Source organism: Mastigoproctus giganteus, chromosome 10 (genome assembly GCF_048544385.1).
Source record: "Mastigoproctus giganteus isolate SK-2022 chromosome 10, ASM4854438v1, whole genome shotgun sequence".
Lineage (NCBI taxonomy): Eukaryota > Metazoa > Arthropoda > Arachnida > Uropygi > Thelyphonidae > Mastigoproctus > Mastigoproctus giganteus.
The window spans coordinates 78,727,804-78,754,601 of NC_143584.1; the positions used below are offsets into that span (position 1 = coordinate 78,727,804).

The 26,798-nt window shown below is 38.2% G+C and overlaps 1 protein-coding gene across 1 annotated transcript in view; it reads left to right on the plus strand.

Moving 5' to 3' along the window:
* Cog7 (conserved oligomeric Golgi complex subunit 7) overlaps positions 1–26,798 on the plus strand; it is a 335,222-nt gene that overhangs the window by 280,785 nt on the left and 27,639 nt on the right. Inside the window, exon 21 of the mRNA XM_090382401.1 lies at positions 11,225–11,308. Coding sequence (XP_090238527.1) covers positions 11,225–11,308 — 84 coding nt within the window. The remainder of the gene's footprint in view (positions 1–11,224; positions 11,309–26,798) is intronic.

A 26,798-nucleotide genomic window follows, 5' to 3' on the forward strand; every position in this document is an offset into this window, starting at 1 on the left:
TCGTTGATCAGATGAAAAGTTTCTAGATAGTTTAAGAGTTAATTAATTTCTCAATTACTTTAGATAGATAGTGCAATGGGACAATAATTGAATGGGAGGGTTTTGTCACCCTTTTTAGGAACTGGCTGTGACAAATTTCTAAGCAGAAGGGAAAACATCTTTGGAATAAGAAAGTAATGGCAAAAGAACCATCTGGTTCTGACTGAGGTGGGAATAGAGATGGGCAAGAGTAGCAGCCAATAACTTTAGCAAGAGACAGAATGCTTGACTACTATTTGTGCAAGAAGCAAGTTTTCTACTCTTAGCCTGTGCAAAACCTAGTTTGGACTGATTAATAACTACTCTACAATTCTTGTATACTTTGGTGTAGGCAGAAAATGAACCTGGAGATTTGGATACAAGCCAATTGTGATAAGCAACATTCTTATCTTGAACAACCTTGGCACATTTATTGGAAAACCAAGGGTTAGATAAATGATGAGATTTTAAGGTGGAGAGAGGAATAACGGATTCCATCTGTACAAGAATAATTTCCTGATACGATCTGAGCAAACGTTGACACAGTAATCTGACCAAGGAAAAGAAGAAAATAAATCTCGTGGATCATCCCATTTTGAATTCTTGTAATGCCAAACAACACAAGGTTGAGAAGAGTGGCCACAAGAGAAAGGCTCCATTTGAGAAGAGCATCACCAAAATGTGATGAGGTGCCTAGAGAATCATTCACCTCAACTGTGTACTTAGAAGGGTTGTTTGTGAGAAAAAGATCAAGCATGATGGCTGCACGGTTAGCACTGCCTAGTATTCTGATCGGTAAATGAGCAATCTGTGTGAGGTCATTATAATTGCAAAAGCCTCAGCATCCCAACCAGCCAGGTCCATGTGACTAGAAAATGGAAGCCAGCTGGAGTTGTGAACATTGAAATCACCAAAGAAAATTACCTCGTTGCTAGGAATATTGAACTGGAGAAGGTCAAGTTTCAACTTAATACATATAACTTAAACTTGATAGTAGATACAAAATTCATATAACATAACTTGGTAGGAGATAAAACTCAATGCTGAAAGATATATATATATATAGTGTTATTACTGCATTGGGGTATAAGTTTAGCGTTATATTTTTAATTGTATTGAAATTGAATCAAAATCATGCCTTACACCGGAGCAGGAAAGCAAAAGGCTCAAGGTAGTGGGAGTGCTGTGGCTCAGAGGAGAGCTGAGGCGGGGTGCGGTTATCCTCGGAATCACAGCCTTTTGAAATGTACTGCTTGTTTGATGTTTGTGGAGATATTGGGATAGGGACATGAAATTGTCAAGGGGAATATCTTTGTGTGTGCTTGATGTAAGGAGTGTGAGGCAATCAGGCACCAACTCAGTATTGTTATGGGCCTTTATGACAGCTTGAAGAACAGGGTAGATGCCCTTGAAGGATTTAAATTGAGGGCCCATCAAGCTCTCAGCTGCCCACATCAACACCAGAGCTTGCACTTGAACATCAGGCAACACAGCTGCAATCTCCAAGGCAGAATGACCAGGGTTCCAGCCCGTCACCACCGAATACGGAGGATGTGGAAAGGTCAGGGAATGACCACCGCATATCCCGAAGCAATATGGCCTTAGTTGCTAATGCTCCTAAAAACCAAATAACAAACAAAACAACAAACCAAGGCAGAATGCACTGGTTCCACAGGGACAAGCTGTTGTTGGTGACTCTATTGTCAGAGAAACAGAGAATATATTGTGCAAAAAGGATAGGTGTAACAGGATCAGGGACTCCTCCGTAGCCAGGTGGGAAGGAGCAGCAGTGCGTAGCACACACTTCTTGATTAGACCGGGATTCGAGCCCGTCACCACCAAATACGGAGGATGCGGAAAGGTCAGGGAATGACCACCGCATATTCCCTGAGCAATATGGCCTTAGTTGCTAATGCTCCTAAAAATCAAATAACAACAACAACAGTAACAGGATCAGGATATGTCTGCCCAGGGCAAAAATGAATGACACTGTAGAGCAGATATCATCTTTAAAAACCTTTCTCTTTACCCCTGATGGATGGTAGTTACCTCTTTGAGTAAATCCCACATCAGCACACTGTGATCACTGCCACTTAGTGGTTCCTTTATCTGCAGATTCTTAATGCATGAAGAATCACTACTGATAATCAGATCAAAAGTATTACTCCCTCTGTTTGCCTAGCAAACATTCTGCTATAGAAAACAATCATCCAATAAATCAACAATACCACTGCTAATGTGTGAGTGACCAATCCACAAGTTCCAGTCAATATGTGGGAAATTAAAATCCCCCATTATAAGACAGTCTGATTTACCGGCCCACTGTATTTCTCTGTATAGTTGTTCATTATACTCATCAGAGTCAGGACTACAACATACTCCTACTCTCAATTTTGCTTTCCCAGTGCTTATGTCACACCAAACTGACTCAACACTGCACTTCCTTAGATTTTATGTGTTTCTTAACTAATAGCATAACTCCTCCCCCCTTCCTATCCTGTCTATCCTTTCTGTACATATTGTACTCCCCAAATTCCAATTCTACATTCTTTATATCTGTGTGACCCCATGTCTCTGATATCCCAACAATATCTGCCTTTGATTTTGTGACCAACACCTCAAATTTATTTACTAAACTAATATCTTTAGCATTAGTGTACATGCATGTATACATGCACCTGTTCTTATTCTTAGCTATCCTAACACAGCTCATGTATTTACTTGTTCTGTGATGGCTTCCAGCAGTCTCTGAATCTATTAGTCTGTGTTTCCCCACAAGCTAGCAGTTTTCCGACTAACCTAATACTGCCTCAATAGCATCAGCAAATATTCTTGCACCCTTTCTATTTAAGTGTATTCCTTCCTTGTAGAGGCAGTCTCTCCTATTAACAAGCACAGACCAGGCTGAGAAAAATTCTACTCCATGAGCCTTACACAATCACTCCAGGGCCTTATTGATTGACAAGGCTCTCATCATATACTCCGTCCTATCGTATCATGTCTGGGCAGAATTGCAGACAATTTCAAATTATTATTATTATTAGCCATATGGTGCAAGGAAGCCTGAGGCTTATGATGCACCAGCCAAAAACAAAAAATTCTGAATTACCCTGAGAGAGAGAGAGAGAGAGAGAGAGAGAGAAAACAAGTAACGGGTCTATAATTATTTGTGTGACTCTTTGATCCCCTTTTTGAATTGGGGATACATTCACACTTCTCCAGTCCATAGGGACCTCCCCTGAATTCAAGGATACTCTCATAACTAAGGGTTCACTTACTTCCTCTGCTGCCTTCCTTAATATAATTGGATAGAACCCATCCACCATAGGTGCCTTTGTTATGTTTAACTGCAGCAATTTCTCCTACACTTTCCTCTTAGTTATAACAAAGTAATTTACCTCCCTGTTAGAGTTTGATCAATTTCTGGCTTCTACATCACTAGAAAATTACTCATGTGTGAAAGTAGATGCAAAATACTTATTCACTTTATCAGCTACCTGAGCAAGATCATCGTCAGTCGAACCATCAATCTCAAGTGGACCAATCTGATTCATCCCATTCTTTCTAGTTTCATAAGTAAAGAAGCCATACTGTTTTTCTTTGCATCCTTTGCCAAAGATTTCTCATAATCTGCCTTCACTTCCCTAACCTACTTTGTGAATTGATTGCGGACTAGCATACATCTACCATAGAGGCTTCTGTGTCATGTGATAATTTGTATACATCGTATGCATTTTCTTCTCTATCACGAGTCTAATTAGAATTAGCATTAGTAGAGGCATATGATGCAAGAAAGCAAGCTTATGCAGCATCAGCCAAAAAAAAAAAAAAAAAAAAAAACCGCTCCCATTTCACTCCTCCATTCATTCCAAATGCCTCTCCAGCTCAGCCTTAAATTTATTTAGGCTATTAGCTTCCACAACAAATAGATGGATGCCTGTTCCACCAATCGACTACCCCTTGGCTAAAAGCAAATTTCTGCACATCTGCAAATTTGAAACTGTGCCCCTTAGGTTCTTAGTCTGAGCAAGAGGAAGAATCCCATCAGCATTCAGCTTGCTCAACCCATTCAAAGCTTTATACACCTCAATCAAATCACCTCGCAGGTGCCTACTCTCCAGGTGCTGCAATTTGCAGAACTTAAGCCTTTCTTGGTAAGAGCATCCCTTTGTTCCCCTCACCAACCTGGTTGACCTTCTTTGTACTTGTTCTAGCAACTCTAAATCCTTCCTAAAATGAGGCCTCCAGACTAGTACACAGTACTCTAGGTGTGGCCTGACCATTGCCTTGTATAACAGGATAATCACCTCCCTGTCCCTGCTAGCAAAATTCCTATATATCATTGACAAGACTCCTTGACCTGCCCTGTCTGCCCGTCTACACTGCTCAGCGAACTTCATATTTGACTGCACAATTACCCCCAGGTTTTTTTCACTTTCCACTTCCCTGAGTGTAGTACCACAGAGTTGGTACATTTCTCTTCAGCTATCGCTACCCATATGCAGTACTTTGCATTTGTTAATGTTAAACTTCAGTTGCCACTTCTCAGCCCATTTTCCAAACTTATATAGATCCAGTTGGAGTAGCATACTGTCTTGGAGTAGCATACTGTCATTAACAACCCTGCCAACCTTTGTATCAACCAAAAACTTGGACATTAAACCTGATATACCTCCATCAATATCATTGATAAATATACAAAACAACAATGGGCCCAACACCGAACCCTAGGGAACTCAGTGTTCCATGCGCAACAGTGTTAAAACTTTCCTGAAATCCAAGTATATGATATCAAAATTATTTTTGGCATTCAGTTCCTATGTGCCCACATCATAGTATCCAATCAAATTGGTCAGACAAGACCTCCCTTTAACAAACCCATACTGTGTCTTAACTATTATTGCAGTCTTCTCTAGATGATCCTGCAATGCTTCTTTAACCAAGTGATTCCATTATTTTCCCCGGAACACAAGTTAAACTAACAGGTCTGTAGTTACTTGTGTCAATTTTTGAACACCCTCTGTGAATTGGGGATACATTTGCACACCTCCAGTCCATGGGGACCTCACCTGAGTCCAAGGAACCTCTCATAATTATGGCTAAGGGTTTGCTTACTTCCTTTGCTGCCTCCTTTAATATAACTGGATAGATCCTGTCCACCCCAGGTGGATTACTTGTGTTTAACTTGAACAATTTCTCCTCCACTTTGCTCTCAGTTTAGTACAAAATCACTTAGCTTCCTGTTAGTGTTTGATAAACTTCTGGCACTCCCCTCGTTGAATGACTCCTCATGTGTGAATTTAGATGCAAAATACTCATTCAGTTTGTCAGCTACCTGAGCATGATCATCAATAGTCAACCCATCTATGTTATGTGGTCCAATCTGATTCATCCCTTTCCTTCTAGAGTTTTAATAAGTAAAGAACTCTTTGATGTTTTGCTTTGCATCGTTTGCCAAGGATTTCTCGTAATCTATCTTCACCTGCCTAACCTCCTTTGTGACTTGATTACAGACTAGTTTATACTTGCCATAGGCTTCTGTGTCTCCTGATACTTTATATGCATCCCATACATTCTTCTTCTTCTCTGCCATGAGAAGAAGAAGAATGTATGAGGCTAATAAACAGGCAAGGTAACAGTTAGCCTGACGGATAACTTCGAAGTGAATATATAGAATATAGAAAATAAGAGGGCCAACCATAATTTTCAATTTCAGTTGTGGTAATTTTATTTGATTTATATTTATGCAAAAGAAAGCTTCTGCTGACATAAAGAGAAAGGAAGTAGGGATAAGTATAGTAATAGTACCTCAATTTCCCTTGAATATACTTATCGCTACTTCCTTTCTCCATATGTCAGCACTGCCTCCGTAGCCAGGTGGGCAGGAGCAGCAGTGCGTAGCACACGCTTCTTGATTAGACCAGGGTTCGAGCCCGTGATCACCAAATACGGAAGATGCAGAAAGGTCAGGGAATGACCACCGCATATTCCCGGAGCAATATGGCCTTAGTTGCTAATACTCCTAAAAAAAAAACCAAACCAACCAAACCTTATGCCAGCAGAAGCTTTCTTTTGCATAAATATAAATCAAATAAAATTACCACAACTGAAATTGAAAATTATGGTTGGCGCTCTGTTTTCTATATTCTATATATTCATTTCGAAGTTTTCTGTCGGGATAACTGTTATCTTGCCTGTTTTCTGTTAAATTTAAATTATAACCAAATTAGCCTTCATGTTTATGTTTATTAATTGGACTTTGTTAAACAGCAGATAGCTCTGTTAATTATTGGTGGGATATATTGAAAGGGGTTAGCCCTAGAAAAAGTTCCTTTCAATGTATCTATATATCAATAATTAGCTACATAATCATTATTGTATTATATAATTATATATTATTACTAATTATATGTTTATTTCCAGGGTATGGCATTGTAGACCTACACAGGCTATTTTAGTCTTTTTAAGTTATTGGCCTTATGGCCCACTGTGTACTGTTATGTTTATATACATATTCGGTATCTATATGCAGCAGATTCTCGATTAACCGGGATCGGATTAACCGGGAGACTGCAAATTATAAAAAAAAAAATCAACCAGAAATAAAAAAAATTCAAGTAATAACTAGAATAGGTATAAACAGATATTTTGCAAGTTGTAAATAAGTGACAAGCGACATTATAAGTCGTCATTGGGAGATTAGTGTGCCTATTATCTTGCAATCCCCGCAGTCTTCACACCCGCTGCTCAAAAAAAAGAAGAAAATAAGAAAAAAGAGAGACCAAATATTTAGTTTGTTTTAGTGCGTCCTGTCGATTGTTGTGTTCCATTGCAGCACAAAAGGAGAAATTTTGTTTCGTTATTTATGTCAGGGATGTCGGAATTTTTTTTTATATTAAATTTTTTTTTTTTGTTTTTTGTGTTTAGAAATCGTGAAAATGATGGGTAAACTCAAAAGAGTTGCGTTTTCAGTTAAACAAAAACTTGAAATTATTCAAAAGTTGGAAAACGATGCATCTGTTAAATCTCTAAGGAATAATTATAATAAGGATGAATCAAAATGGCCAAGCATTAACAAGTATCGCGCAAAATTCAAATTTGTCAATAATAATATAGTAGCAATATGTTATTAGCAATTCCCGAGTTACGTAAAACTTGACGAAGCAAGAAGTCCTGGAACATATCTCTTACGTATGTCGGGGACTTTTGTATTTTTGGATTAACCGGGAAATTGATTATCCGGGATTTGTTTTTTACCATCTATCCCGGAAAATCGAGAGTTTACTGTATATATGGCATATGACATTTATTGCACGTCAAATTAAAATGAATTATTCAGTTAAGGAATTAATGAACCAATATACAGAAAGATGATGTAATGGAATTGTTACTATGTAGGAACGAATGTCTGAATTTCCATTCATTTTGTCATAAGGAAGTTTACCAGGTGTATTAATTATAACTCCCACTGTAACTGCTACCAAATCTGCACCTCTTTATGAGTGTTGAGGATTAGCAGTAGTAATATAGTAATACTCCAACTTACACTATCCCGACTTACACGAACTCAGAGTTACGCAGTTCTTGATTTTTTCGTTTGGTGTATATCTAAAATTAGCTTACCAGTGATTTGGAAATCAAATCATAAAGCTTGGGTGACAGCTTCCGTTTTTGAGGACTGGTTTGGTCACCACTTCATACACAAAGTCGAAAGTTATTGCAAGTCTAAACAGATTCCATTTAAAGTGATGCTTCTTATTGACAGTGCACCCGGCCACCCTCCTGCCACCCTAATTAATTTCGGCCCACGTGTGAAAGTTGTGTTTTTGCCTCCAAACACAAACTATGAGACAAAATAGTGAGATATCTGTTAAAGACTTTTGGAAACAATTCAATGTTTTAGATGCCGTAAGAATCATTGAAGAATCTTGGGATGAAATTCACAAAAAAACATTGAATGGTGTCTAGAAGAAACTTTGTCCATTTTTTTTTCAAAAACGAGACGAAAACAACGCCAGAAACTGATCATGTCGCTCATGTGATAGAAGAAGTTGTTAATCTTGCCAGGCAATTAGATTCGAAAGTCAATGGTGATGATGTCAACAAGCTGTTAGATTCACATAGTTAGGAGCTAAAAATGAATGAGCTCATAGAGATGCGTGAGCAAAACGTCACTGAAGTATCCGACACTTCAGACCCAGTTCCACCAGAAAAGCACATGACAATTGCAAGTTTGACAGAAGGTCTCAGCTCAATTGAAAAGGGCTTAAAAATATTAGAACACATAGTAGTAGTAGTAGTGGCATGTGATGCAAGAAAGCAAATGTATGAGCTTATGCAGCATCAGCCAAAAAAAAAAAAAAAAAAAATCGCACCATTCCCTCCAAATGCCTGTCCAGTTCCTCCTTAAATTTATTCAGCCTATCAACTTCCACAACGACAGATGGAAGTTTGTTCCAGCAATTAACCACCTGCTGGCTAAAGGCAAATTTCCGCACATCTATTCTATATCTGTCCTTTCTTAATTTGAATTTATGACCCTTTAGATTCGTAATCTGAACAAGTGGAAGGATCCCATCAGAATTCAGCGTGCTGAACCCATTCAAGGTCTTATATATACCTCAATCAGATCACTGCGCAGGTGCCTAGTCTCCAGCCGCTGCAATTTGCAGAACTTAAGCCTCTCGTGGTAAGAGGATCCCTTCATTCCCCTCACCAATCTTGTTGCCCTTCTCTGTACACGCTCAAGTAAATCTATATCCTTCCTAGACCTGTACGCAGTGCTCAAGGCGCGGCCTGACCATTGCCTTATACAGAGGGATAATCACCTCCTTTTCCCTGCTAGCAAAATTCCTATATATCATTGACAAAACCCCATGACCTGCCCTGGCAGCCTGTCTGGATTGCTCAGAAAACTTCATATCTGCCTGCACAATTACTCCCAGGTCTTTTTCATTTTCTACCACCTTAAGTGTAGTACCACACAGTTGGTACGTTTCTCTGGGGTTACTTCTACCCATATGCAGTACTTTACATTTGTCAAGGTTAAACTTCAGTTGCCACTTCTTGGCCCATCTGCCCAAATTATCTAGATCCTGTTGCAGTAGCACACTGCCATTACTGTCATTAACAACCCTGCCAACCTTTGTATCATCTACAAACTTCGACATTAAGCCTGATATACCTTCATCAATATCATTGATAAATATACAAAACAACAGTGGACCTAACACCGAACCCTGTGGGACTCCACTAATAACATTAGTTCAAGAAGAGCAGCACCCATTGATTACCACCCTCTGTCTTCTCGCACTTAACCATCCTTTTATTCATTGTAGCAACTTACCCTTAATACCATTCTGCTCCAATTTGTACAATAGTCTTCCATTCGCAACAGTGTCAAAAACTTTCCTGAAATCCAAATATATGATATCAAAATTATTTTTTGCATCCAGTTCCTTTGTAACCACATCATAATATCCTATCAAATTTGTCAGACAAGACTTTCCCTTAACAAACCCATGCTGTGTCTGAATTATATTGCTGCAGTCTTGTCTAGATGATCGTGCAATGCATCTTTAACCAGTGATTCCATTATTTTACCCGGAACAGAAGTTAAACTAACTGGTCTGTAATTACTCGTGTCACCTTTCGATCCCCCTTTGTGAATTGGGGATACATTTGCACATCTCCAGTCCATGGGAACCTCCCTTGAGTCCAAGGATGCTCTCATAATTATGGCTAAGGGTTTGCTTAGTTGCTTTGCCACCTCCTTTAATATAACTGGATAGATCCCATCCACCCCAGGTGCTTTTCTTACGTTTAACTTCAACAATTTCTCTTCCACTTTGCTCTCAGTTATTACAAAATCATTAAGTACCTTGCTAAAATTTGATAACCTTCTGCCATTTTCAAACCTTAATAATTCTTCATGTGTGAATGTAGATGCAAAATACTCATTCAGTTTGTTTGCTATCTGAGCAGGATCATCAACAGTTGAACCATCGATGTCAAGACTCCAACGACATAGACTCCAACGAAGAATGCGTTATAGCTACAAAGCAAGGAATAAAAAAATTATTAGCTTTCTACGAAGAAATCTGTGTGAAAAAAAAGAAGGCACTGTGTCGTCAGACGAATTTGTTAGATTTTATGAAACCATCGACATCGAAATAACTTTTTTACGTAACTTTTTTAATTTTTAATTTATTTTTTAATACATATTTTGTATTAATATGTATAAATAACTGAAATTTTATTAAATATTTTTCTTCTAAACTAGTGTTTTTGTTAGTCCATGGGATTAGTGGGATTAATTGGGATTAGTGAAGTCCACACTTCACTAATCCCAATTAAACAAACTTTATATGTATTTATATGCAAAGTTGTACCCCGACTTACGCGAATTCGACTTAAGCGATTTTTGTCGGACCCACCCATCGTGTAACTTCGGGGCATTACTGTACACAGTTTTGTCATTTTATACAGCCATTTTATGTCATTTTAAAAATTCAAACATTAGTTTAAATGTTTTTTTTGTTTTTTTTATCTGACTACAAAATCTTGTCAGCCGAATATGTGAATATGCTTGTCCTAGTTGCTGTACTTGCAAATCATGTGCCATTTCCAACACTAGCATTCCACATGCCAGTTTCTGTAGTAACCATCATTCAGTGTTCATTGTCTAAATAAACTGAACACCACCAAGGCATGATGACACATGATTAACTGATTATAGATTTCTCGCCTTATTGCACACTTCACTAATGCCTGTTGAAATCTCTTTGACACCTATTTGACATTCTTTTCACTGTGCATTCTACATTGAGACTCCATCTGTAGTTTATAAAATGCATCAAGTTCCACTTGCTTACATTAAATATCCCTTCATATGAATGTGTGTGAAACTGTGGTAACACTTTTATGGCATATCCTCTACACCAAAAGGTAGTTAAGACAAATTTTAATTATTTTAGGCAAAACCTATAAATATATTTGTTTTATTTGTTTGGTTTTTAGGAGCATTAGCAACTAAGGCCATATTGCTCCAGGATATGCGATGGTCATTCCCTGACCTTTCCGCATCCTCCGTATTTGGTGGTTATAAATATATGTTAAAAGAAGGACTTGTTATGTAAAAGCTGCAATAAGTTATTTCTTATGTAATGATTTTTAAATTTAGATTTATGTATTCTGGGGTTTCTAGGTCTGGTGTACATCATCTTCTGGTGCTGCTTTAACTGCTGATTTGCCTACTTTTAGCATCTCCCCACAAGAATATATTACACAGGTAATTTTTTTTTTTTATTGTGTGTATGTGTGTGTGTGTGTCAAATTCATATAGCACATATGAATTTGAATTTGCTGATAAAAACAATATCTATAAATCAACTACTAATTAATTTATAATTTTGCTAGAATGCAACTTGTTATTTATTATTTATTTGGTTTTTTTTTTAGGAGCATTAGCAGCTAAGGCCATATTGCTCCGGGGATATGCGGTGGTCATTCCCTGACCTATCCGCATTCTCCGTATTTGGTGGGCATGGGATTGAACCCCGGTCTAATCAAGAAGCTTGTGCTACGCACTGCTGCTCCTGCCCACCTGGCTACAGAGGCGCCAAATGCAACTTAAACCTAGCCATAATTCCTTAACTATATACTGCAGGGTTCAAAAAAATCAGTAATTTTTGACAGGATTTTCAAACTTAATTACAGCATCATTATTGCGTTCTTTGATTACTAACTTTTTCTAGCAAAATGAAGTTTAGGCAGAAGAGGTCTTGACCCCTCCTTCCATTCCCTATCTTTAAACCCTTGTAGCTTCTTAACTGTCCTGAGAGTACAAGACATTTGAGAAGCTACAAGATTGTATATGGCGCCTCCGTAGCCAGGTGGGCAGGAGCGGCAGTGCGTAGCACACGCTTCTTGATTAGACCGGGGTTCAAGCCCATGCCCACCAAATACGGAGGATGTGGAAAGGTCAGGGAATGACCACCGCATATCTCCGGAGCAATATGGCCTTAGTTGCTAATGCTACTAAAAACCAAATAACAACAATAACAAATAACAAGATTGTATAACACTTAAAATGACTCTTAATAATTATTCTTATTATTCAAGAATCATTCTAAGACTTTTGCAGGACTCCTGAGGACTTTAGATATAAATACTGCCATATGATGCAAAGAAGCACCAAGCTTATGTTGCACCAGCCAAAAAATATATATATAATAATGAGTAAATATTAATTAATTAATAATAATAATTAATTTAAAAATTTTATTACAGAATAGACTCGTGAAGATATTCACAATATGAGATATACTTAATAATGCCAATTTTTAAGTACTTAAGTAGTTAGTACATACAGAAATGATGCAATTACACTAACCTGTGTGCTATTTAAAAATTATAATAAGTAAAATAAACTGCCAATTTGACTCCCTCCTCACATAAGTGTCTGTTCAGCTGGCTTTTGAAATTCCCCAAACTGTCAGCCTCAATCACCCAAGTGACTTATTCCACTAATTAATAATTTGTTGGCTAAAAGAAAACTTGCAATTTAATCTAAACCTCTCACTATAATTAGACTACTGAAGACATTCAAGAATTACTGGTAGAAAAAGAGGCTGGCAAAGCTGATTTGGTGGAAATGTCATCGGAGGTAAATGAAATTAATTCAGAGGATGCGAGTGCAGATGAAAATTGTGAAGTTCCAAATTTCACATTAAAAAGCATATGGGAAGTAAACTTAGCCAAGCAATTAGAATCTTATTTTTTGAATGCAGATCTTTCGCCTGAAAGGAGCACAAAGTTCAAAAGGGCACTTCAAAAATGCTTAATTCCATACCATGAAATTTACAAAGATCTATCAAGCAAAAGCAAACAATCCCAGATTATTGATTTTTTAAAGAGAGCAGAAGAGACGCAAAATCTAGATGCTGCAGAAGAAAATTCAAAAGGTGAAGATATTCTGCAACAGAGAAAACATTTTCGTTTGATTGTGCTTAGCAGCCAAGGCACCTCTCTAGCCAGGTGGGAAGGAGCAGCAGTGCATAGCGCACGCTTCTTGATTAGACCAGGCTTCGAGCCCGTCACCACCAAATACGGAGGATGCGGAAAGGTCAGGGAATGACCACCGCATATTCCCGGGGCAATATGGCCTTAGTTGCTAATGCTCCTAAAAACCAAATAACAACAGCTTAGCAGCAATAAAGAGGAAGAAAATTAAATGAGCATACATTATTTAACATATATGTATCATAGTTTGTAAGATGTTAGTTCAGTTATTACTATTTTTAATAAAAATTAAGCTTCCGATAGTTATAAAAAATGATGTATTTTTGTTAGCTTTTGGAACATAATCCCCCTTTTTGTACCAGTTCTTAGTCCCGTATAACATGGTTTTGCACTACATGAGATTTTATAGGAACCTAACTACCGTGTTATACAAGGGTTAACTGTATAACTTGGAAATATTTTGTCTTTCCTCATATGAACACCCTTTTGCCACTCTCACCAGGTGAGGTGCCCATCTTTTGACACTTTTAAGAAGCTGGAGGTCTTTTTTTAGGTGCAGTCTGTATACTTGAACCCAGTTTTCCAAGTCTGGTCGTACAGTTGTTGTGTATACAGTGGGATTATGATCTTCCTATCCTCCAGCAAGAATAGGAAACCATTATCTTCTTTGCCACCTGTCTACAAGGCCGCCGTAGCCTAGTGGTCAGGCGCACGGGTGCATAAGTACACGTGCCTTGAGTACCGGGGTTCAAGCCCATGAATGCTGGATATGGTGCTGTTTCTTGTATTCTGTCAATCTTGTGAACTCCTCTGACCGTTTGGTCGTCCCTGAGTATAAACAGAAAATTTATTTATTTATTTTTATTTTTTTTATTTACACTGCTTGGATAACTTCATGTCTGACCATATAGTAACTCCTAAATCCTTTTTTCCTCTACTTCCTCTGGTTCAACCCAGCCAAGTGTATATTATTTTGGAGTTGCTGTTCACCAAGTTATATGATAGAAAAAATATTATTAATTAAAAATGATGCACAAAACTTGAAAAGAACAAGAATAAAATGAGTCAGCCCACCAGCTGTTTTCTGTAGCTTTTGACACTGACTACCCAGTGTTATATGAATTCTTCATACAATGCTGGGCATTTGGCATCTTCTTCTGAACAACCAGAAAGCACATGTGATTCCTTAAAAAAAACTGTCTGATACTTATTGATAATGTGCATGCTGTGATAGGCCTAAAAATTGAAACAGCAAAGGCATTAAAAGAGGTTATTGAGCACTTTTTTTTTTTTTTTAATGGGAGGGGTTCCAAAAAATGGAAGTTGAAGGAATAAATGAGGAAAAGAAAAATTGGTTCTGTGAGTTTTAAGTTGGACAGTAAAAAGATACTGACTGGTTGTGTCACATGTCCAGAGTGATTTTGAAGAGAGAGACAGTGGCAATTATAGAAGCCAATTCAGAAGAACAATGCCCATGGAAGTATCTGTAGAAAAGGCATGCAATGGAAACAAAAAATCTATGAGAAAGAGAGTGGAAAGACTTTGTTAGAGATGGATCATTAATTAAAGTAATATCAAGAGTGAAATAGAAAGTCAAGATTTTTAGATGCAGAGGAAGCAATATTTGTGATGTGTTGTTTATATGCGAAAAGAAATCATAAGTCAGAGTAATCCTTCTATCCCTCTATTAATCCTTAATAGTGATATGTGATCTTGTTTAGAAATCTCAGTGTCATCAAAGATAAGTATACGAGAAGAAGAATCGTTTTTGACATAATCGTTTTAGAAATAATCGTTTTGACATAATCGTTTTAGAAAGAGTAATATAAGACAGGACTGAGTTTTAAAAGAATTGAAATCAATTAAGTTATCTTTTCCCCACTGGAGAATTACCTGGAGACCAGCATTTAAAGAATTGGTAATAGATATTTGAGATGAAGCTGTTTGTGAAGAGCAAGGCTTAACAAACTGGAAGGTGGAATGCATTGAGCTGGCATCAGCAAAACTGTGGATAGGATTTCTCATCAGTGGAAAAAGGTCATTGATATACAAGAGATAAAGAGTGGGAGAATCACTTGCAGTGAGCAGTCAGAGATAAAACTGGATACCCAATTACAAAAAACTGTTGGCAAACCATAAGATGGAAGCCTATTTAGAAAACCTTTATGCCAAATATGATCAAAAGCCTTTGAAATGTCAAGAGCAACTGCTTGAGTTTCACCAAACTTTTCCATTGAAATTGTCCACAGATGGGTAACTTAAGTCAGTATATCCAGTGTATCACTGATAGAAGCCATACTCAGATGAAAGGTTTCTAGATAGTTTAGGAGTTGGTGGTTGATGGATTTCTCCATTACTTTAGAAAGAGTAAAGTAAGTGCAATGGGACAATAATCGGATAGGAGGGAATTTGTCACCCTTTTTAGGAACTGGTTGACTATGAGAAAATTTCGAAAACAGAAGGGAAAACACTGGTGAATAAGAAAATTTAAAAAAGGTGACAAAGAACAGGAGTAAACTCAGGAGCACAAGTTTTCAGAACAAGTGGAGAAATAACATCAGGACCTGGTGTTTTCTTGGCATTAAGATTGTTAAAAATTCTTCTGACACCCTTTTGACAAAGACCACAGGTGGCATTGAATGGAGTATACTGGGAATGGTACAGGGTGGTTTACCGAGATCATGAATACACGAGTTAGAAGAAAAGTAGGATGCTGCCAGATCAGCTTTATATTTAGCTGAGAGGTAGCAATAGAACCATCTTGTTTAGGCAGTGGTGGGAGTAGAGATGGGCCAAAATAGCAGCCAATAGCTTTGACAAGAGACAAGAATACTTGACTGCCATTTGGAGAAGAAGGTTTCCTACTCTTAGCCTATTCGAAATCTAGTTTCGGCTGATTAATAACTGCTACACAATTTTTGCGAGAATGGCATAAGTAGAAAATGGACCAGGAGATTTGGATGCAAGCCAGTTGCGATATGCAACATTCGTATCTTGAACAGCCTTAGCAAGTTTATTCAAAAACCAAGGTTTTGATAAAAGATTTCATCCCTACAAGAATAATTTCACTGACATACTCTGAGCAAACATTAACACCAGAAGATTTAAAACAATAACCCAGCCAAGGAAAAGAAGAAAATTCTTGCAGATTAGCATTAGTAAGGGCACATGACGCAAGAAACCAAGTTATGTAGCATTAGCCAAAAAAAAAAAAAAAACACACACAGACACCCTTCTCATCTCGCACATCCACTTACTCCAAATGTTTATCTAGTTCTGCCTTGAATCTTTTTAAGCTATCAACTTATACAACAACAGATGGAAGTTTGTTCCAGCAATCAACCACCTGCTGGCTAAAGACAAACTTCCTCACATCTATCCCACAACTGCCTTTCCTCAATTTGAATTTATGCCCTCTCAGGCTATTATTCTGAGCAAGAGGAAGAATCACATCAGCATTGAGCATGCTCAAACCATTCAAGGCTTTATACACCTCAATCAGATCACATCGCAGGAGCCTAGTCTCCAGACACTGTAATTTGCAAAATTTAAGCCTTTCTTCGTAAGACCAACCCTTTGTTCCATTCACTAATCTTGTTGCCCTTCTCTGTACTCGTTCCAACAGCTCTACATCCTTCTTAAAATGAGGCTCCAGACCTGTATACAGCTCAAGGTGTCGGCTGACCATTGTCTTATACTAGAAAAATTCCTGGATATCATTGACACGACATTATGAGCTACTCTTGCAGACCATCTGCTCAGAAAACTTCATATCTGCCTGCACAATTACCCCCAGGTCCTTTTCACTCTCTACCACTGTCAGTGTAGTACCAAATGACTGATATGTTACTCTGGGGTTACTGCTTACCATATGCAGTACTTTACATTTGTCAATGTTAAACTTCATATGCTCAACTTTTCTAGATCCTGTTGATGCAGCGTACTGTCATTAGTGTCATTAACAACCCTGCTGACATTCGTGTTGTCTGCAAACTTGAACATTAAGCCTGATATACCATCATCAATAATCATTAATGAATACAGAAAACAACAGTGGACCTAACACTGAACCCTCGAGGACTCCACTAATAATATTAGTCCATGAAGAGAAGGGTCCATGGATTACCACTCTCTGTTTTCTCCCACTCAACCATCCCTTTGTCCATAGCAGCAATTTGCCTCCAATGCCACACTGCTCCAATTTGTGCAGCAGTCTTCCATGTTAAACAGTAACAAAAGCCTTTCTAAGATCCAAATATATGATATCAAAATTATTCTTTGCATCCAGTTCCTTTGCAACTATATCTTGTTAGTCAATCAAATTGGTCAGACAAGACTTCCCCTTAACAAACCCATGTTGTGTCTGAGCTATAACTGAAGTCTTGTCTAGATGATCCTGCAATGCTTCTTTAACCAGTGCTTCCATTAAATTCCCTGGAACAGAAGTTAAGCTAACAGGTCTGTAATTACCTGTGTCTCCCTTTGATCCTCCTTTGTGGATTGGGGCAGTGTGCACATTTGCACATTTCCAGTCCATGGGTACCTCCCCTGAGTCCAGGGAAGCTCTCATAATTATGGCTAAGGGTTTGCTTACTTCCTTTGCTGCCTCCTTTAATATAACTGGATAGATTCCATCCATCCCAGGTAACTTTCTTATGTTTATCTTTAACAATTTCTCCTCCACTTTTTACTCTCAGTTATTACAAGATTGTCTAGCTTACTGCCAGAGTTCAATTCACCTCTGGCATTCCCTCTCTGAATAACTCCTCATGTGTGAACGTAGATGCAAAATATTCATTTAGTTTGTTAGTTACCTGAGCAGGATCATCAACAGTTGAACTATCGATATCAAGTGGACCAATCTGATTCATCCCCTTCCTTCTAGAGTTTACATAAGTAAAGAATGCTGATTTTCTTTGCATCCTTTGCCAAAGATTTCTCGTAATCTGCCTTTGCCTGCCTAACCTTGGTTGTGACTGGGTTACAGACCAGCTTATATCTATCATAGGTTCTGTATCACCTGTTAATTTAGATGTATCCCATGCATTTTTTTTTTCTCTTTTCTCTGCCACATGTCTAATTAAGTCATCTGACATTCATTTAGGCCTAAATCTTGAACAATATTCATTGGTTGGTATGAAAAGTGTAGTAGCTTCCAAGATTAATTCTTTGAAACCTTCCCATTTTGAATTTACTGTTGGTAACATCATCAGTTGGTCCCACCATATAGAATTTAAATACTGCCACAGACCACAGTAGTCACCTTTACGAAAGCAAAAACCCTTCCCTTTACCCCTGATGGTAGTTACCTCTTTGAGTAAACCCCACTTCAGCACACTGTGATCAGAGCCAACTAGTGGTTCCTTTATCTGCAGATTCCTAATGCATGAAGAATCACTACTGATAATCAGATCAAGAGTATTACTTCCTCTAGTTGCGTCCTGAACATGCTGCTGCTACTGTAGAAAACAATCATCCGATAAATCCACAAAAGCCTCGTTAGTGTGTAAGTGACCAACCCACAAATTCCAGTCAATCTCTGGGAAATTAAAATCCCCCATTATAAGACATTGATTTATTTGCTCACTCTATTTCTCTGCACAATTGCTCATTATACTCATCAGATTCATTATGCCTATAACACACACCTACTCTCATTTTTCCTTTTCCAGTGCTTATGTCACAGCAAACGGACTCAACATTGCATTGTCCACCCACATGAATTGGATGCACTTCCTTAGATTTTATGTGTTTCTTAACTAACAGCATAACCCCCTCCTCCTTTCAAGTCCTGTCTATCCTTTCTGTACACATTGTACTCCTCAAATTCCATTTCTGCACTGCTTATGTCTGTGTGACACCACGTCTCTGATATCCCAACAATATCTGCCTTTGATGTCTTGACTAGTACTTGAAGCTCATCAAATTTATTAACTATACTCCTAGCATTGGTGTACATGCAAGTATACATGCACCTGTTTCTACTCTTACTTACCCTAATACAGCCCATGTATTTACTTGTTCCACTATGACTTCCAGCAATCCTGAAAATCCCCATTGCCTTGCTTTCCAGTCTGCTGCTCAGTTGCATTTCAATAGAAGCACTGCAAGAATCACTTTCACCTTTGCCAGTGGCTATTGTTAATCTATTAGTCCATGCATTCCCCCAAGCTAGCAGTTTTCCAACCCATATAACTTTGCCTCGATAGCATCAGCAAATATTCTTGCACCCATCCCTGTAATAGTCTTTCCTGTTAACAAGCATAGACCACGGTGTGATAAATTCTACCCCTGCACACACAACAGACAACATGAGGTTGGGAATGGCCATGAGAGAAAGGCTCCATTGGAAAAGAGACTATCAGATATATTTAGGGAAGAACAATACATGATTGTTTTCCATTAAGATTATTACTGCATTAATACCACTCTTATACCACATGAAATTAATGATATAGTTTATTAGGCTGTTTGCCTACATAACCATACAAGATGTTTCGGGTATCTTAACCATATCCATCATTAGACAATGCTGTTGGTGGAACAGAAAATAGAAAGGTTTCCAATTTTGAATATTTTAGGATATTACAGTTACAATTTACCAATAATACTATTATAACTGGCAATTTACGATATTAAAGTATTAAGTTTTAAGTTTTAAATTGTAGTTACAATAGAAAACAGGAAATCTAAGGTAATACAAAAAGATTAAATTACCTGCTGACAGCTATTGCTGACGTTCCCAGAAACTTGATGTGCATACAGGCAAGAGGGCTGCCAGGAGTTAATTTATAGGAGAGAGATTAACTCCATTAGCCAATAGGATAGTCCCAGTATAGTTAGAGAAGGACGTTTATGTGGTTGTTTTCCATTAAGATTATTACTACATTTAATACCATGTGAAATTAATAGTTTATTAAGCTATTCGCTTAAACTACTATACATTAAGGTAATGTTTCAGGTATCTTACCGATACCCATCATCAGACCATGCTTTTGGGGGATCAAAAATAGAAAGGGTTACAAATTTGGATACAGTTGCCATTATTACAATTTCAGTTATCAATATTATGATTACAATTGTCATTATCATCATTACATTTACCAATATTATGATTTTACAATTATAATTATAATTCGCAAATAAACAATTCGAAGTTTGATTTGTTGATAAGGTTTAACCAGATATTAAATTAAGCAAATACATTAGAGATTAAATTCTTACCTGCTGACAGACTCCTCTTGCTGATGCTCCCAGAAAGCTGATGTGCATTCAGGCAAGAGACACTGCCAGCAGTTAATATTACAGGTCAGGGATTAATTCTAATAGCCAATAGAATTGTGCCAGATTTTCTATTCTATTCACAGAAGATCCCGGGTTCTTCTGTGTTGGACTCCTGAGGTGACCTTTGCTCTCCTACTCTGGTTTTTTTATACTAGATCCGGGGCTATAGGATAAAAACTTTAATCCTAGATTAGGCTAAACTCTCCCAGATAGTTCCAAAGAACCAGAGATCATTGAAAAACAGTCAGGATTTAATCTCCAGGCTTAAGAATGTGGAAGGCAACAGTGACTATATCTTGATGTTGTTCTCCATGTTCACAACCATACCCTTGGAAGAAGCCAAAACATGTCTCCTTCAAGCAATAGATAGTTATATCCTTCTGGGATACCCTAGACCTCTACCTACCTCAGAAATAATAGATCTCATAGATCTTTTAGGAAAGCCATATGGGCTTTCAACAGGGATTCTATATGCAGATTTCTGGCCTCAGCATGGGAAATGCCCTCCCCTCTCATGGCAGAAAAATTTTTATGACATCTGGAGCAGGTACGTAGATGACATTACAAATTTGTATAGCTATCTGGAACCATGGTACAGAAAACCTACATAAATTCTTTGAGGCTCTCAACAACCACCTCCAAAAAATCAAATTTAAAATGGAAATAGAAAACAAGCAACCTTCCTTTCCTGAATATCCTGTTCACAAAACATCCACAGAACTACATATGTAAGTTTACAGGAAGCCCACTGCTACTGGAATCATATTAAACTACAAATCCTGCCATCCTTTCCCAACAAAAATCAGCGTTCTAAAGTCCTTCATCCATAGAGCTCACAGAATTTGTAAAGAAGATAATCTACAAGAAGACCTACAAACAATAACCAGGCTTGCCATGAAGAATGGATTTCCTGTAAATGTTATCTACAAAGCCATAAAAGAAACCACTAAGATCATCACACAGCCCCAACCTAGCAAGGATAGAAGAACCTCCACATGTATACAGTACATACCATCGATCAGCACTAAAATAGCTAAAGAAGCCAAGTAATTTGGTATCGTCACCTTTTTCAAAAGTTCAGCCTCCATCACGCAGATCGTAAAACAACAGTCCAGCAACCCTGACAGTCCTAGAGATCCTACCTATAAAATTGATTTTAGGTGTGGAGGCACATATATAGCAGAATCATACAAATGTCTACAATGCAGAATCCAAGAGCACAGAAAAGATGTACAATATGGAAGAGTTCTAAAGTCCGACACAGCCCTCCATGCTTTCCAATGTGGTGACACTTGGGATTTCAAGAACACGACAATCCTTTCTACAGATAAGCAGTACAACAGAAGGAAATTCAAAGAAGCCTTTCTCATAAAAATGTTTGGAGCTTCAGCTATCAATAGAAAACAGGGAGTCAAATTCAATCCACAATATTTTCATCTTTTTAATAAGAAAATAGAAGAAGAAATGAGAAACCAGGTTGCAGCCATTTTGTGTTTTATAGATTATTCAAAAGCATTTGATTGTGTTCAGCATGAGAAACTCTGGAAAATGATGACTAATATGGGATTCCCAATCCACATAATTCAGCTGATTAAGCTACATGGAAAGGAACTAACATGGAAAACCCAGACTTTTTCAAAATCACTGAAGGTATCAGGCAGGGCTGCATTTTGTCACGTCACCTTTTAATCTTTATGCCAACGATATCATGTGTGAAGCTTTGGAAGATTTAAGCACACATCAAAATTGGAGGATTAAAAATAAACAATCTTCTTCATGCAGATGATACTATGCCAATTTGCAATTCCAAGGATCATCTGAAAGGAACTCTGAGGAGAGTATATGAAGAAAGTAAGAAAAAGGTGTTTCTGAATATGATTAAAGCTAAAATTATTGTGATTGGTGATGATCTCAGTTCCAGCAAAGTGAAGGTTAATGGGCAAGATATTGAAGAAGTTGATGAATTTGATTACTTAAGATCAATAATAATTAAAAATGGTAACTGCTGAAATGACGTAAAGAGAAGACAGGTAATTGCTAAAACATTGGTCACTGATCTGGTGAAATTATGGAGAGATCAAGATCTAAAGACGAAACTGAGAATCATTGAATCAATAATTTTTCCAGTTGCCACATATGTATGTGAAGGATGGAATCTGAAAAATTGAGGCATTTGAAATGTGTTGTTACAGGAGAATGCTGCGTATTTCTTACTTGGATCGAAGAACACATGAGTGAGTATTGAATAAAATTGGCAGGCCTAAAATTCTTCTTCATAGCATCAACAGAAGAAAACTCAAATTTTTTGGACTAACTTTCTGTTGAAGAATATAATGGAAGGAAAAATCAAGGGGAAGAGGAGCAGAGGAAGGACCTGCAACTAGGTGGGAGGATGGGATTAGTGACCTTTTGAGCATGACAGTTTGTGATGCCGCTTGTAGAGCACAAGATTGATGTGTGCACAAGATCAAATGTTGATGACTAATTCATAACCGCATGTGTGTGCTTCCTTCATTTCATTTACAGGCATCAGTACTTCTATTGCTCACTTAGGACATTTTGTGACTGATCTAATTTTTGTTACATTGGGAATGCAATTGTGACTTTTCTCATTTATTATTCAGTTTCCTTTATTTTTATCACAACACTTATCGCCTTATCTTGTACGGATATAGCACCCATCTCATAAATTTCTGATTTATTTTGTGAACTCAGTAACTGTAACTCTTGCAGATTAATGACAGCTTTTCCTTTGCTGTTTATTTCCAGTTCACTGTTCATCGTCATCATCGTTATTATTACTGTTATTATTACTACTATTGCTTCTAGTACTGCACAACACTGATCACAACTGAACTGAAGTAATCCCAATTCATGAACAAAAAATCTTAAGAGGTACATCTTCCCTAAACACCTTCTAGGTTAATGTTATTGACTTTTAACCTGATGACAATACTGACCTTGCCTGCTATCTATACCTAAGGAGTTGTATCCCAAGAATGCACCACTCATCTGTGCTCTCTGTTTGTGATTAAAATTTAGTGTACTCAGTTAGCAATTTTAAATATTCCACCTCAGTACACAGAGACCTGCTTTTCACTTTTTTTTTTCTTTCCTCTGAGGCAATAAGTTGAAGAGATCAGCTTGATATTTTCACTGCATTCACTGCACTGAAACCCCATGCCCTCCTTGAGCATTTTTCTGGGATTAAGTGAACTGGGCTTTTTTTTTTTTTTTTTTGTTTTTTTTTTAAATACATCAGTCATTTCATTAATTTGCAAAGGCTTGTAGGCATTGTTCTTAAAGTGAACATAAGTCCAAGCCTGTGCTCACTTTAGGAATACTATTATCTGTGAATTATCCAGAAATTGATTTTATATTTATATATTTTATTTATTTTTTTAATTGAATAGTGTCACCTAAAGAGAGAAAATCTGTGAAAATTGTGTGTGTAATTAAACCCCTAGTACTGGGCTGCTCCCTATTACTTTATAATATATTTTATCTGTGTGTGTGTGTATATATAAAATAAGTATAAATAAATCTGCAGCCATTGTCAATTTGCTGCTGGATGGAGGCCACCTCAACAAGTCGAGTTGAGGGAAATGGACCATAATCTGCCATGCTGGTCAAGTGCAGTACAGTTTGGCAGATTTATCATATTTAGCAGTTGGGGGGGGGGGGGTCGGCTTTAACCCCGGTCTACTCAAAGAGCATATATTATTGTACTCCTAATCATGACCACTTGTCTAAGGAAACCTTTATATATATGTATAAACATTATAAATAATATATTATATATAAAATATATAAATTTATATATAAAATACATATAAAAAAACATGAGTTGTATATGTACTGGGCTGCATCTATCCTCATTTATAATGTATGTATGTAGGTATACAGGGTGTCTCAAAAATATTGGTACAAACATTTAGGGGAGGTAGGTAACATCTAAAGGAATATGAATCGCATAGGAACCCATAACTGGAAACATCACCGTAAGTCGTTACACGGCGCTGTTCATCAGTTCGCGAGAGGGAAAATTTCTGGTTTACTCATTCAAGCAGTTGTCGCCGCACGAAGAGCATGCATCGATATACGAACTGTGAGCTGGCAGACATGCACCTAGTGTATGGATTAGCAGAGGGCAATGGACGAGCCGCTCAATGAATTTATGGAGAATGTTTCCCAGACAGACATGTACCGGATCACCATTTGTTTGCACGTGTGCATCAAAATTTGTGCAATTATGGGTCATTTAGAGGTAAAAAGGAGTAGTGCAGGCAAACCACGTTCGACATAAACTCCTGCCATGGAAGAAAGTGTGTTGAATGCCGTCCAGAATAAACCTACTACCAGCACACGTGCTGTTGCATCTGTCTTAGGAGTGTCTCGTTGCAGTGTACAGCGTGTCAGGCATGAAGATTACTCACATTCCCTTTCATCTCCAAAGGGTTCAGTTACTGCTTCCCCAAGATCATCCTACACATGTGGCTTTTGTGCAGTGGTTTCTCCAAGAAAGTGTTCCAGGCTTGAATTTTCCAGACTATGTTTTGTTCACGGATGAGGCTTATTTCACTTGGCAAGGCTTATTCAATCAGCACAATTCTCATGTGTGGGTTGTCGCACACCAGTAAATGCGTGGGCAGGCCTGGTCGGTGACTGCTTAGTCAGCCCATACCTGTTACCATTCCGCATGAACTCCGCTAAATATCAGATCTTTCTTGAACAAGTTCTACCAGGGTTACTTGACAATGTTCCAGCAGGAAGACTGCTACACAAATTGGAGCAGTGTGACATTGGAGGCAAATTGCTGCTATGGATAAAGGGGTGGTTGAGGGGGAGAAGACAGAGAGTGGTAATCAATGGACACTGCTCATCGTGGACTAATGTTATTAGTGGAGTCCCTCAGGGCTCAGTGTTGGGTCCATTATTGTTTTCTGTATTTATAAATGATATTGATGATGGTATATCAAGCTTAATGTCCAAGTTTGCAGATGATACAAAGGTTGGCAGGGTTGTCAAGGACACTACTGACACTATGCTGCTGCAACAGGATCTGGAAAGGTTGAGCAGATGGGCTGAGAGGTGGCAAATGAAGTTTAACATTGACAAATGTAAAGTACTACACATGGGAAAAAGCAACCCCAGAGCAACGTATCAACTCTGTGGTACTACACTGACAGTGGTAGAGAATGAAAGGGACTTTGGGGTGATTGTGCAGGCAGATATGAAGTTCTCTGAGCAGTGCAGATGGGCTGCAAGAGTAGCTCATGGAGTATTGTCAATGATATACAGGAATTTTTCCAGCAGGGATAAGGAGGTGATTATTCCATTGTATAAGGCAATGGTCAGGCCACACCTAGAGTACTGTATACAGGTCTGGAGGCTTCATTTCAAGAAGGATGTAGAGCTGCTGGAACGAGTACAGAGAAGGGCAACAAGATTAGTAAATGGAACAAAGGGGTGCTCTTACGAAGAAAGGCTTAAGTTTTGCAAATTACAGTGTCTGGAGACTAGGCACCAGCGAGGTGATCTGATAGAGGTGTATAAAGCCTTGAATGGTTTAAGCATGTTCAATGCTGATGGGATTCTTCCTCTAGCTCAGAAAAATCACCTGAGAGGGCATAAATTCAAATTGAGGAAAGACAGATGTAGGATAGACGTGCGGAAATTTGCCTTTAGCCAGCGGGTGGTTGGTTGGTGGAACAGACTGCCATCCCTTGTGGTGGAGGTTGATAGCCTAAATAAGTTTAAGGCTCAGCTGGACAGGTATTTTGAACGAACAGAGGGGTGAAGTGGAAGTGGGGTTTTTTTTTTTTTTTTTTTTTTGGCTGATGCTGCATAAGCTTGCTTTCTTGCATCAAATGCCTCTACTAATGCTAATGCTAATGTGAGACGCAACATTTGGTTTCAACATGACGGGGCACCTGCCCATTATGGAAGGTGTGTTTGTGACCATTTGAACAGGCGTTTTGGGCGTCGATGGATTGGCCATTGCCTGGCCCCTATGCTCACCTGATTTATCGAGCCTTGATTTCTTTCTGTGGGGGCCCTCAAATCTATCATGTATGAATCGCCTGTGGAGATGGAAATGGATCTCGTGGCGAGACTCATCTGCGCTGCTGCTACTGTCAAAGAAACTCCAGGTGTGTTCGACTGTGTCCGCCATGGTTTCGGTGTCATGCATGCATCGCGTCTCATGGTGGAACCTTCGAGCATCTGTTGTAACATCGTGAAATGCATCCATCTCGTACTCCATTGTTAATATTATGTCAAATAAATGTTTGCCACTAATTACTGTCTTGAGTCATTTCTGCTTCTTGTGCCACTGCTACTATTTTTCCGTGACGTTTCTGGTTATGGGTTCCTATACGTTTCACATTCCTTTAGATGCTACCTACCTCCCCTAAACGTTTGTACCAATATTTTTGAGACACTCTGTATATACAGGGTATCTGTAAATGATG